Consider the following 14,136-nt stretch of genomic DNA (forward strand, 5'->3'; position numbering starts at 1 on the left):
AGGGAGTGTTCTAATTTCATTCTTTTACATGTAGCTGTCCAGTTTTCCCAGCACCACTTACTGAAGAGGATATCTTTTCTCCACTGTATATTCTTGCCTCCCTTATCAAAGATAAGGTGACTATATGTGTGTGGGTTTATCTCTGGGCTTTCTATCCTGTTCCATTGATCTATATTTCTGATTTTGTGCCACTACCATACTGTCTTGTTTACTGTAGCTTTGTAGTATAGTCTGAAGTCAGGGAGCCTGATTCCTCCAGCTCCATTTTTCGTTCTCAAGATTGCTTTGGCTATTAGGGGTCTTTTGTGTTTCCATACAAATTGTGAAAGTTTTTGTTCTAGTTCTGTGAAAAATGCCATTGGTAGTTTGATAGGGATTGCATTGAATCTGTAGATTGCTTTTGGTAGTATAGTCATTTTCACAATATTGATTCTTCCAATCCAAGAACATGGTATATCTCTCCATCTGTTTGTATCATCTTTAATTTCTTTCATCAGTGTCTTATAGTTTTCTGCATACAGGTCTTTTGTCTCCCTAGGTAGGTTTATTCCTAGGTATTTTATTCTTTTTGTTACAGTGGTAAATGGGAGTGTTTCCTTAATTTCTCTGTCATATTTTTCATCATTAGTGTATAGGAATGCAAGAGATTTCACACAGTCTCCTTCTAACTTCCTGCTCCAGCATCTCAACTGGGGCTTTCATACCATAAGGGTTCTATGTATAGTTATGCAGCTTGTGAGTTGCAGAACTCTCAGGAGTTTCATTCATGTTGTACCCATTATAGATTTATTATGACAGTTTCCAGTGGATGACAGTAAAATATCTTGTGGATCAGGGACCGTATCTAATTCTCACAAAGTTACCATGGGGGCTAAAAGCAGTGCTATCCTGAGGTCACCTAGTGTCCCAAGAGGGCTGCTGAAGCTCTAGCCATCACATTCACCATCCTGACAGCAGAAAGGAGGAAGGGCAATAAAGAGATCACACCTCTTTCTTGAAAATCTCCTTTTAAGGAGAATTCCTGGAAGCCTCACCAATATTTCTGTTCATATCTCATTGCCACACTTAGCTGAGCACATGTTGCTCCCAGTAATGTAGACATTCTGTTAGTATTGGAGAAAGGGAAAATGTGGGAGAAAGGAGAAAATAAGTGGTCAGCCAACCGCATAGCTCCACCTTATGCCTCTGGATTTAGCAGCAAATCTCAGAGACCACCTTGTACCTGAATTTAATTTAGAAAATAGATGCCTCTCACTGACCCTCCTGCCTTCTTTTTCTCTCCTGCTTTATAGATTTGGTTCTACACCAACAGTATCTTTGGAAAAGCTGGAATCCCTCCGGAAAAGATCCCATACATCACCTTGAGCACTGGTGGCATCGAGACTTTGGCTGCCATCTTCTCTGTGAGTAAACTGAGGGTTATTCCTGAGAACATCTTGGGGGGTTAAACAGAGCTGCAGGGACCTCCAGGTAACAAGCGCATGAATTTAAAGAAACATGCCCTTTGTCACTCCAAAGTGTCTGAATTTGGGGAGTTTATAATGCAGTTTATCACTGACGTTTCACCCATCTAGAGAATATCCTTATCTACATCTTGTTTCCCTACTGTCTTCTTTTCAATAAGTGGTTCTTTTCTTTGAACTCTCACTTAGTCCCAAATGACACATTGTGGTGAGCACCCTGTAGAGAGGGCCATATCTCCCTGGGAGTCCAGATCAGAGTCCATATGAGCCTAAGTTCTGTTGCCATCACTTTAAAACCATTAGCTGTCATCACCACCCCAAACATGTAGGAGTTTGCAAGGCAAAGAAAAGGAGAAAGTACACTCCAGTCCATCGGTCCATCAAGAGAGTAACTTATTAATAAGCAACAGTGTCCAAAAGAAGAGAGATATAGAGCTCGTCACTTTTTCTCAACCTTTGATACATAAAATAAACATACGGGGGGGATGGATAAAACATTAGGGAATTTCAGAATCTAGCAGAAATTGCAGAGGTTTTGCAAACAGACCTAACTGGAGTTGAATCCTGGCTCTGGAAATTACTGGCTGTGTGATGTTGGGCAATGCACTCAACCTCTCTGGTTTTTGGTTTTGCCCTTTCTGAGCTATTCCTATGTCTTCTACCTTGACCTTTTATTTCCACTGTTGCTCACTGATTTGCACTGACAAGATTGATGCCAGTGCAAACAGGCAGAGGCTTCCAATTGTATTTCTGACTCATTTCTGAAAGAACACTTTATTTTGTTCCCTGCTCTTAATGGGGCATTTCTAACAAGATGCTTTTAAAAACGGATGTCATGAGAGTGTCGAGACCCGATGTTCTGCCTCCCTCTTCCACTCACAGTCTTTTGTTAGAGGGACAATATCTTGATGTTTCACAATCTGGAAGTTTCTCAAAATTCTTGGCTTGAGTTATAGACTCTACCCAATTGTTATTATTAATTTTTACGTTGATCATCAGGAAATCACAGTCAGTCTGGAACAAAAGTCATGGGGAAATTACAGCGTTTGTTTTTTGGATTTTCCTTTTTTGTGTGTGTGGTATGCGGGCCTCTCACTGTTGTGACCTCTCCCGTTGCGGAGCACAGGCTCTGGACGCACAGGCTCAGCGGCCATGGCTCACGGGCCCAGCTGCTCCACGGCATGTGGGGTCCTCCCAGAGCGGGGCACGAACCAGTGTCCCCTGCATCGGCAGGCGGACCCTCAACCACTGTGCCACCAGGGAAGCCCTGGATTTTCCCTTTTTTGTTTGCTTATTTTTTGGTCAAGTATTTTGTTATGAGAAATCAGCATGAGCTCATTAGGGTAAATTTGTAAACTACAGAAAATAGAAACAAAGAAGAAATCACCTACAATCATACTATCCACATAAGTTTGGCAAAATCTCTCCTTGTGTTTGCTTTTTTAAAAAAATAAATTTATGTATTTATTTTTGGCTGCATTGGGTCTTCGTTGCTGCACGCAGGCTTTCTCTAGCTGTGGCGAGCAGGGGTTACTCTTCATTGCGATGCGTGGGCTTCTTATTGCGGTGGGCTTCTCTTGTTGCGCAGCACGAGCTCTAGGCGTGCAGGCTTCAGTAGTTGTGCCTTACGGGCTCTAGAGCGCAGGCTCGGTAGTTGTGGTACACGGGCTTAGTTGCTCTGCAGCATGCAGGATCTTCCCAGACCAGGGGTTGAACCTGTGTCCCCTGCATTGGCAGGTGGATTCTTAACCACGGCGCCACCAGAGAAGTCCCGCCCCTTGTGTTTTCTATACATTGATGGCTGTATAAATCTTACTCAGTGTAATGCTATGTATAGACTAATTTTAACTCTGCTTTTGTTCACATAAACTTATGTCCAAATGATTTTCCATTTTATTATTTGTTTGAGTAAATTTTTATTGAAGTGTCACATATGTACAGAAACATACGTAGATCGTCGCCCCCTCTGAATTAGCACTAGTTGTGAAAGCTGTATCATTCTTCAGAAATTGGCTATACAGCAATTTCCCTAACCATTGTTTGCGGGGTAGGGTTGTTGAGTGTCTCTGCTCAGAGTCTGGGTGGCAGAGCCACGCTGCCTGGAATCGGATCCCAGCTCTGTCCCTTTAGAGCTGCATGACTCCAGTAAGTTGTTCAACAGCTCTGTGACTCGATTTCCCCATTTCTATAATAAGGACAACATCCCTGCCTCACAGGGAAGGAGTAAGGATTAAACAAGTAGACACAGGGATGCAGGCAATGCCTGGCACATGATATGACTCAGTGAGTGTTAACTATTCTTGTTCTATTTAGGTAGGTTCCCATTATTTGTCCTCTTACATAAGGCTGTGATGGACGTTCTCACAGAGAGCAGGACTTTGCAGAGTCTCTCTCGATCTTTCCGTAGTTGAGGAAACCAAGACCAGAAGCAATGACTTACCCAGGATCACACAGCAGTAGGTCAGAACCTGAGGGTGTGGGGAGCGCTAACATAAGGGCCCCTCTGCTCCCCAAGACCCTTTGTGCTTTACCTGAGATCTCAGGAACGTGCACATCAGTCCTGGAAGTCAGGTGATTGCCCCCATTTGAAAGAGGAGCAAACAGAGGGAGTGGGGATGCTTCCAACCTCGGTCTCTCTGACTCCAGAAACCCCTGCTTCTGCGCCCCACTCTCTGGCTGGTAGATCATCCTCAGTAAAGCTGATAATCTTTGATGAAGTACTTCTTTCAAGGACTCATCCCAGAAAGGAGGTAAATGACTGGGAGAGAAAGAGAGGACCCTTCTAAGATCAGAACTGGAGGTCACAGCCTCTGAAGAGTCTGCCCGCTGCTGCCTTCAAGTCTGGATCATGATGGGCCGTGGTCATTTGGATCTTGTGCGTTCTAGAGGCATGGGCACCTTCGGTGGGCCCAGAGCAGGGATGGCGGCTTCATAGTGTTGGTGGTGGATTCATTCCTTCATGCGTTCATCCATGCCACAGGCAGCTGCAGGGCACCTATATCATGCTTGTGCTTGGAGGTCACCAGTGATGTTATCGTGATCTAAGGAGAAAGACCCAGAAACAGACACATGCCACATGCAATACTGGGATGAGCTCTCCTGTGAGGGGGTCCAGGAGGGCTTCCTGGAGGAGGGACCCAGGAGGCTGAGAGTTGAAGGGCCAGTGGAAGTTAGCCAGGTAAAGGAAAGCCTGTCCCATGGCCCTGTGTGCAAGGCCCCAATCTGCACTCCGTCCTAGTTTATCTTCTAAAGGAGCTGAAGATGCAGAATCGTCCACTGGAAAAAAGTGGTAAAAAAAAAAATGGTAGCATTTACTCTAACACCTTAGTTGAGTTGATGCTGCAGCAAGAACATCCATTTGGAAAACCAGCTGCTGGAAATTCATGAGATTAAAGTCAGCATGAAGCTGGGAGTCTGGGATGGAACAATGAGCTGGGGGAGAAAGCGTTTGGGCTCTAGGACCTGGCAGTTCTGAATTCAAATCCTACTCATCCTTTTCCCAGCTGAGTGGTTTGGGGAAAATCACCAACATCTCTGAATTTATTTGCTCATCTTTAAAATGGGTACATAGCCATACCCACCTGTGGGAGGCAAAATACTGGTTCCCCAAGTGTCCACGTCCTAATTCCTGGAAACAAGAATATGTTATTTTATGCGGCGGCAAAAGAGGCTTTACAGACGTCATGATTGGGGGATGGGGAGGTTATCCTGGATTATCCGGTGGATACAGTGAAATCACAAGGGTCCAAAAAGAGGCAGGAGAGCTGTAGTCAGACAAGGAGATGTGATGACAAAAGCGGAGGTGGTGTATTTGTTGACTTTGAAGATGGAGGGAGGGGCCCCAAGCCAAGGAGTGCAGGCAGCCTTGAGAAGCTGGGAAAGGCAAGGAACAGATCCTCGCCTAGATCCTCCAGAAGGGAGGCAGCCCTGCCAACAACTGAGTTTTGCTCCCTAAGACCTAGTTTAGATTGTGGCCTCCAGAACTGGGAGAGAATAAATATGTGGAGTTTTTTTTGTTTTTTTGTTTTTTGTGATACGCGGGCCTCTCACTGTTGTGGCCTCTCCCGTTGCGGAGCACAGGCTCCGGACGCACAGGCTCAGCGGCCATGGCTCACGGGCCCAGCCGCTCCGCGGCGTGTGGGATCTTCCCGGACTGGGGCACGAACCCGCGTCCCCTGCATCAGCAGGCGGACCCTCAACCACTGAGCCACCAGGGAAGCCCAATCATGAGAATTATACAGTAATTCCCAGTGCTTGGCATGGAGCAGGCACTTAATAAGTGCTCATTATTTTCATGGGCTGAATTGTGTCCCCTGAAAATTCACATGTTGAAATTCTAACCCCCAGTACCTTTATATGTGACCTGATTTGGAAAGAGGGTCATTGCAGATGTAATTAGTTGAGATCATACTGGAGTAGGGTGGACCCCTCATCCAATATGACTGGTGTCCTTATAAAAAGGGGGACATTTGACACAGACGCAGGACATACCATGTGAAGACTGAAGTTATATCACAAAACCCAAGGAGCTGCCAGAAGCTGGGAGAGGGGCCTGGGACAGACCCTCCCCCACATCTTCAGAGGGAACCTGGCCCTGCCAGTGCCTTGGTCTCAGACTTCCAGCCTCCGGGCCTGTGGGAAAAGACATTTCCATCGTTCAAGCCACCCAGTTTGTGGTACTTTATGACGGCAGCCCGAGAAAACTAGTACAATCGCTGTTGGTGATTAATATTCCTAAAGAGAACCAAACACGTGTTATAGGTAAATCTGATCATGCCCTGCTACCGCCTACAAACCTGGAAGATGAAACTGGCCAGAGTGTCCATTCCTTCAATATTCAGCAAGTGCCGGTTGAGCCCTTACTCCGTGCCAGGCCTGGGTCCAGGTGTGTGGGAGGCATCAGTGACCAAAAGAGACACACCGGTCCTTGCCCAGGAGAAGGCGAGCGCCCAGTGGGGAGGACCAACAGTAACGATGGCATCGGTGGTCACCTGCACGGTGGTTAGAAGGTGGAAGATGCAGTGAGGAGCAGAAGAGCAGAGAATCTGGTTTGAGAGGTGGGATGGTTGCCCTGTTAAACACTGTGGTCGGGCTCGAGGGACGAGCGAGTTGTCTGTCACCCAGATACCTGGGGAAGAACATTCCAGGCAGAGGGGGCTGCCAGAAGGAAGGCCTGCCTCAGCCAGACCCCAGCAGGGCAGAGCCGGCCTGGTAAAGAGGAGGGGTTGGAGGGCACATTAACTCGGGGTGGGCAGGTCTGTAGGGTGGGGGGCTCCATCCATCAGGAGCAGGGACCTTCAGTAGAGAGACACGGCCAGCCACAATGTGCCTGTAAGAAGGGATCCGGGGGACCATCACCTGGTCCCATTCCCTTCCTTCCCTCCTTCTGATTTCTTACGGGTGCCACGTTTGCTGACACCCCCTGGGGGCAGGGGGCGAGGACGCCTGTTGATCTGGTCCTATGGGTCGTCCTCCAGGACACAGTGGATCTGGAGAGGCCGATGGAGGATGTCTAGAGCAGGCTTTGCACGGGAGCAGGGATGTGTCTGCAAGTCAGAGGGACAGCAGGGGGCGCCGGCGGGGCTGGAGGGGAGCAGCCAAGGGTGTTGAAAGCAGATGCCATGTTGCGTTTTTAAAAGAACTCTCTGGGGCTTCTCTGGTGGCGCAGTGGTTGAGAGTCCGCCAGCCGATGCAGGGGACACGGGTTCGTGCCCCAGTCCGGGAGGATCCCACATGCTGCAGAGTGGCTGGGCCCGTGAGCCATGGCCTCAGAGGCTGTGCGTCCGGAACACACAACGGGAGAGGCCACAACAGTGAGAGGCCCGCATACCGAAAAAAAAAAGTAATACGGAAACTTGAGATTTTTCTCATGCAATCTGCCTTGGCTTTCTTGTCTCTGCAAGAAAGCTGAGTCAGCGATAATGAAACAATTCCCTGTTCCTTTCTCCCATCCTTCTATAACTAAAGCTTTAGCAATAATCCAGCTTCTGAATAGAGTGTCACTAATTGCTTGTGTGGCAAGGGTTCCTCAGTGACCCCACCATCCACAAAGTGTCAAGATCAAGGGCAACCATTTAGGATACTTGGGTGCTAGCCTCAGTCTGGGTGGCACCTTGCTTCAATGTTCAGATTGTGTGCGTGCATGTGTGTGTGTGTGCGTGTGTGTGTGAGAGAGAGAGAGAGAAAGAAAGAGACACAGTAAGTTTGAAGAAATGGCGATCGTAGTTGTCAAGCTGTATTTCTGCAGCCCTGGTCTGCATACGTTCTGCTACGCTAGGGGCCAGCCCATAATAAGCACCCAGTACATAGTTACTTAATTGAGTGAGACTCTGTTAAAGCCATTTGAGGAAAGGAGCATCTGCTAACTAGATGGAGTGCTCTGCCTCTGGCTGGGATCCACACCCTCTGCTCCAGGCATTCAGATCAAATGTCCTGAGGGAGACCGAGTCCCCACCCAGAGCGCTTCCTCTTTCTGGAGCCCTGCGCACAGTCAGCCCACGTGCCTCTCCCCCCCACACACACTCAGGAGCAGCAAGTCAAGCCAGGCAAAGTCTGAGTTCACGGGAACCAGCAGGATGAGAAAAGGCCTGGCCTGGAATACGACAGAAAGAACAGGGTATCTTCTATGATCTCGTGGAAGAATGAACTCTTACAGGGCCCTGCCATCCCTGAGATGTCAGGAATTCTACGAAGCCCTGAGTACTTCAAACACTTTACACTTAGCTGTAAACAAAGAACAAAATATAGATAGAGACTGACCTATAAAATTCATATAAAGAGGGCTTCCCTGGTGGCGCAGTGGTTGAGAGTCCGCCTGCCGATGCAGGGCACACGGGTTCGTGCCCCGGTCCGGGAAGATCCCACGTGCTGCGGAGAGGCTGGGCCCGTGAGCCATGGCCGCTGAGCCTGCGCGTCCGGAGCCTGTGCTCCGCAACGGGAGAGGCCACAACAGTGAGAGGCCTGCATACCAAAAAAAAAAAAAAAAAAAAAAATAATGCATATAAAGTAATGTATGTAAAATACTATAAAGACACATTAAGTCAGATTTGGAAGTTTTAATTGAGTCACATTTGATTTAAATGAAAATTTAGGCCCTATTTTCCTTTCCTCCATGCTTTCCTTTTTTCTTCATAGGTTTAATCATTTACCAGACAACACGCCAAGCCCTGCTCTCCATCAGGCGTGAGCTCACTATTTGGGTCTGCTAGGGCTGGGTAACGAACTATCACAAACTGAGTAGCTTAAACACAGAAATGTGTTGTCTCACCATTCTGGAGGTCAGAGGTCTGAACAAAGGTGTTGGAGGATAGATTCCTTCTGAGGCTGAGGGAGAATCTGCTTCAGGCCTCTGCCCTGGCATCTGGAGATTTGCTGGCAATCTTTGGCATTCCTTGGCTTTAGAGCATCCCCCTAATCTCTGCTTTCATCTTTACATGGCATCCTCCCTGTGTGCATGTCTGTGTCCACATGTTCCCTTTTTATAAGGTCACCAATCATACTGGATTAGGGCCCACCCTAATAACCTCATTTGAACTTGATTACCTCTGTAAAGACCCTGTTTTCAAATAAAGTCACATTCTGAGGTACCAGGTATTAGGACTTCAGCCTGTTTTTTTTGGAGGACACAATTCAACTCATAAATTCCCCAAGGGCAGGGACTCCTATCTCTTTTTTCTCTGTGCCCCAGTGCCAGGGCCTCACACAAGGAAGGAAGGAAAGCTTTGGGAGAGTGCATATATCCTTTTCATAAATCTAGATGTACATTTGTCTTACTGACAGTGTGGAGAGGTAATGTAGCTCAGGGGTTAAGAGCAAGACTCTGGAACCAGACTGCCTGGACTTGAAGGCTGGCTCTGCTGCTGTGTGACTTTGGGTAGGCTGCTAACCTCTCTGAGCCTCAATTTCTGGATATAACAGGGGATGATAATAGTATATACCCCATAGAGATGTTATGAAGATTAAATGATTGCTATATGTAAAGCATCTGGTACATAGTAAGTGCTATAATGATGTTCACTATACAGTAATCAAGACAGCATGGAATTGGCATAAGGATAGTCATACAGATCAATGGAATAGAATGAGTACAGAAATACAAAATGTGTCAAAGGAATTCAATGGAGAAAGGTAGTCTTTATAACAAATGGTGCCATAAAAACTAGATAGTAATTTGAAAAAAATGAAAACTCTTACCTCATGCCACACACAAAAATTAACTCAAAATTGACCATAGACTGAAACATAGAAGCTAAAGTTACAAGACATCTAGCAGAGAACATAGGAGGAAGTCTTTGCAACCTTGAAGTAAGCAAAGATTTCTTAAATGGGACATAAAAAGCATAAACCATTTTTTAAATTGAAATATAGTTGTACAATATTATTTTAGTTTTAGGCGATGAAACTTGTTTTCAATTGATCAATTGGATTTCATCAAAAGTAAAAGCTGTGAATATTTAAAAGACAATGCTAAGGAAATGGAAGGGCAAGCCAGACTGCGGAATATTCACAAAGTACACATTTTACATGGGACTTGAATCCAGAGTATATAAAGAATTCTTAGTGATTCAACAATAAGAAGACCAACAATCCACTTGAAAATGAGCAAAAGTCTTGAACAGACATTTCACAAAAGAAAAAAAGACAACCATAAACAGATGAAAAGATGCTTGACATCATTAGTCATCTGGGAAATTATAACTAAAACCCATCATGAGATACCACGATTCACCATAAGGGTGACTAAAGTTTAAAATGGCAGATATGCGAAATGTTGATGAGGATGTGAAGCAACTGGAACTTTCATACACTACTGGTGGGACTTTAAAATGGAAAACAGTTGGCAGTTTCTTGTAAAATTTTTACCCATACAACCCACCCATTTTCTCATACCCAAGAGAAATCAAAGCACACATCTACATAGAGACTTGGACACTGATGTTCATAACAGCTTTATTCATAAGAGCCCAAACTGGAAATAGCCCAAGTGTCCATCAGCTGATGAATGGAGAAACAAATTATGGTATATCCATTCAATGGAATACTACTGAGCACTAAAAAGGAATGAACTATTGATTATACATCACGAACAAATCCCAAAAGCATATGGATGACCAGTATGGAACTCTCATCTAATCTAGACTAATCTAATCTAAATTGATGGAAAGCATATCAGTGGTTGCTTGGGGCCAGGGAACTTTGGAGGGACAAGGGAACTTTGAAGTGACAGAAATGTTCTGTATCTTGTTGTGGTCAGGGTTTTATGGGTGGAGAAATCTGTCAAAACCTTCCAAACTGCACAGTTAAAACAGGTCCATTTTATTGAATCAACTACACATTAATCTAACAAACCAAAAAAAAAAAGGTTTTACCATTATTATTCCACCACTGGTCCTAGCACTGTGGGGTGGGCAGTAGGTACAGGTAAATGGCTCAGGACTCCCCAGATGGACTTTCTTGGAAGCATCAGGAGGCTGACAGTTCATCCCCAGCTGACACCAGTAACCTTCAGAGGCTGCTGTTCACCTTGAGTTCATGTCTTCACTCATGATTCAATGTCGAGTGGAAATACCGTGTTTACTCTAATCCCTTTTGACAGGCTGCACTTCAGTGCTATTTAAAGGAGGAAGAGAGCCCTGGAGACTGACCCTGTTTCTCACTAGGATGGAGAGGGTTGTTGCCATCTCTTCTTTCTCTTTCACAGTCATTGCCTTGGCGTCTTCCCATACCATATTTACAAACTGTTTCCAAATCAAAGACACTGTTTCCAGCTTTAACTTTGTCTCAGGTTAGTGGATCATGCAGAGACGTTAGTGACACGAAACAGCCAGATTCCCCCACCAAAGCGCTCGAATGTTGGCATCATGGTGTGAGACAGTGGTTCTCATTGGTCTGTGTTTGGGGCACAATTTCTGACTCTGAAATCAGTGATGATGCCTTTAAAGAAGCTAAAACAAACAAAAAATAAAAACCCAAGAACAATAAAAAAAAAAAACACCCAACACACTGAAATCAGTAACAAGTTCAGTGTGACAGTGCAATACACATCAATCTCAGTGTAGCAACCTCAGTGTCCCCCGAAGACTGTGACGGCTGTCATGGTAATGTCTCTAGTCACTTCTGCACTCTGTCTCTGGGTACACTAACTGAACCCCCTAAGATGCTTATGAGATGAAGCCCCCAAGTGGTCCAGTTACGAGCAGGCTTCATTTCCAGTGCTAGCTTAACTCAGAGCTCAGCCCCATTAACCAGAAGAATGGCCTTGACATCCTTAGATTGTAGCAGAAACACATTATACACAGTGATGAAAATTTGCCAGGGCAGGTATTGGAAATCATTGATGATCAGGAAAAAGTAAAGATTTATGACTCAGGGAATAGGGATTTGCATCTGAGTTTTAGCTAAGTCTATCTTTTACTCTCTTTTAAAAAAAATTTTAAAAGCTCATTGTAGAAAACTTGGAAGTGACCAAAAAATAACAAGTAAAATCACAGTCACACATTATTCCCCCAACCAGAATTTGCCATTACAAACTATTTTTGCATATATTTTTCTAGAACGTATTAGTTTCACGTAACTGTAATTTACAAAACTGTATATGTCTATACAGCTTTATGCCCTGCTCTTTTCACTTAAAATTATACACTGAAGATTTTTCTGTGTTATTTTAAATTCTTTTAAAATACGTGAATCCCTACATAATTATCACTTGGATGTTCCAGAATTTATTTAACCAATTCAGTTGTTGGACTTCTAGATTGTTTCTATGTCCTCATTAGTATAAATAACACTGTGATGAAGATCTTTGTCCACAAATTTTTGACCAAATATCTATTTCCTTAGGATAAATACCCAAAAGGTGAATGACTGAGTCCAAGAGCATGGATATTTTTCAGCCATCCCTGTGGTGTGAGAGAGCATTCATTCCACTTCCTTATCTCTGAAGAGCTCTGAGTGACTTTTGACAAATTCCATAATCTCTCTGGGCCTCTGATCCTGGGTGTCCCCGACCTTCTCCATCCCCACCTTCCAAGGGTCCAGCTTCCCACCATGTTGCTCTGGCCCTGGCAGCCCCTATCAGGGCTTCACCTTTGATTGGACTCAAGTCATGAAAACTTGGAGAGGAGAGATGACTTAGACGCATGCCCTTCTTTCTCTCTAGAACTTTCGCAGCAACTGCTAACCTTTGCTTCCTCCATGGCTCTCACTGGGCCTGGCTTCCCACAGAGTAAACTTACCATCCTCATCATCCTTCTCCTCTGCAAAATGAGAACTGTCAGACTTGTCTTACAAAGATCAACGTTCACTACATCAGCAAACGCTGGCTCCACACTTGCCAGGTGCTCTTCTAGGTTCTGGGGAAACAAAGATGAAGCTTCTGACCTTCAAGTGAGGGAGATGGTCAGGGTGCAGGGAGGAGGGTGCCGGGCACCCAGATGCAACCGTGCACTCTTACAAAGTGGTGCTTTGTCTGTTCTGCTTGGGAAAATGTTAATGTCTTCTTATGAACCAGAAAAGACTGTAGATGATGTCAGCTCTGCCTTCTATCATCCACGTGATCTTAAACAAGTTCCCAAAGCCTCTCTCAGTTTCTTTACCTGTAAAATCAGACAAATAATAGAACCTACTTATTTTTTTAATTTTTAAAAATTTTTACTGAAGCATAGTTGATTTACAATGTTGTGTTAGTTTCTGGTGTATAGCAAAGTGATTCAGTTATACATATACATTCTTCTTCATATTCTTTGCCATTATAGTTTGTTACAGGATATCGAACATAGTTCCCTGTGCTATATATACAGTAGGACATTTTCGTTTATCTATTTTATATGTCGTAGTTTGCATCTGCTAATCCCAAACTCCTAATTTATCCCTCTCCCACCCCCTTTCCCCTTTGGTAATCATAAGTTTGTTTTCTATGTCTGTGAGTCTGTTTCTGTTTTGTATATAAATTCATTTGTATTATTTTTACGTTCCACGTATAAGTGAAATCATATAGTATTTGTCTTTCTCTGTCTGACTTAACTTCACTTAGTATGATAATCTCTAGGTCCATCAGTGTTGCTGCAAATGGCATTATTTAATTGTTTTATGACCGAGTAATATTCCATTATATATATATATATGATATACATATATGTATATACATCACATCTTCTTTACCCATTCATCTGTTGATGGACGCTTAGGTTGCTTCCACGTCTTGGCTATTGTAAATGGTGCTGCAATGAACACTAGGGTGCATGTATCTTTTGGATTATAGTTTTGTTCCGAGTATATGCCCAGAAATGGGATTCCTGGATCATGCGGTAGTTCTGTTTTTAGTTTTCCGAGGAGCTTCCATACCGTGTTCTATAGTGGCTGCACCAATTTACATTCCCACCAACAGCGTAGGAGGGTAACAGAACCTAGTTCATAAAGTTGTAGTGACGGTTAAATGAATTGACACATAGAAAGTATTTAATGAATGCAGCACCTGGCACATAACAGGTACTTGGCAAATGATCGTCAGCTATGATCACCCACACTAACCCACCATCATCAAAAAAGAGGAGTAGGGCTTCCCTGGTGGCGCAGTGGTTGCGCGTCCGCCTGCCGATGCAGGGGAACCGAGTTCGCGCCCCGGTCTGGGAGGATCCCACATGCCGCGGAGCGGCTGGGCCCGTGAGCCATGGCC

At 44.8% G+C, this 14,136-nt stretch overlaps 1 protein-coding gene across 1 annotated transcript in view; it reads left to right on the top strand.

Annotated features, from left to right (window-relative positions):
- The window catches only part of SLC2A9 (solute carrier family 2 member 9), a 196,241-nt gene that overhangs the window by 117,144 nt on the left and 64,961 nt on the right, over positions 1-14,136 (top strand). The window contains exon 8 of the mRNA XM_024119533.3: positions 1,293-1,403. Within this exon, the coding sequence (XP_023975301.1) occupies positions 1,293-1,403 (111 nt within the window). The remainder of the gene's footprint in view (positions 1-1,292; positions 1,404-14,136) is intronic.

The sequence above is a fragment of the Physeter macrocephalus genome, chromosome 7, assembly GCF_002837175.3.
Source record: "Physeter macrocephalus isolate SW-GA chromosome 7, ASM283717v5, whole genome shotgun sequence".
In the NCBI taxonomy this organism is placed as follows: domain Eukaryota; kingdom Metazoa; phylum Chordata; class Mammalia; order Artiodactyla; family Physeteridae; genus Physeter; species Physeter macrocephalus.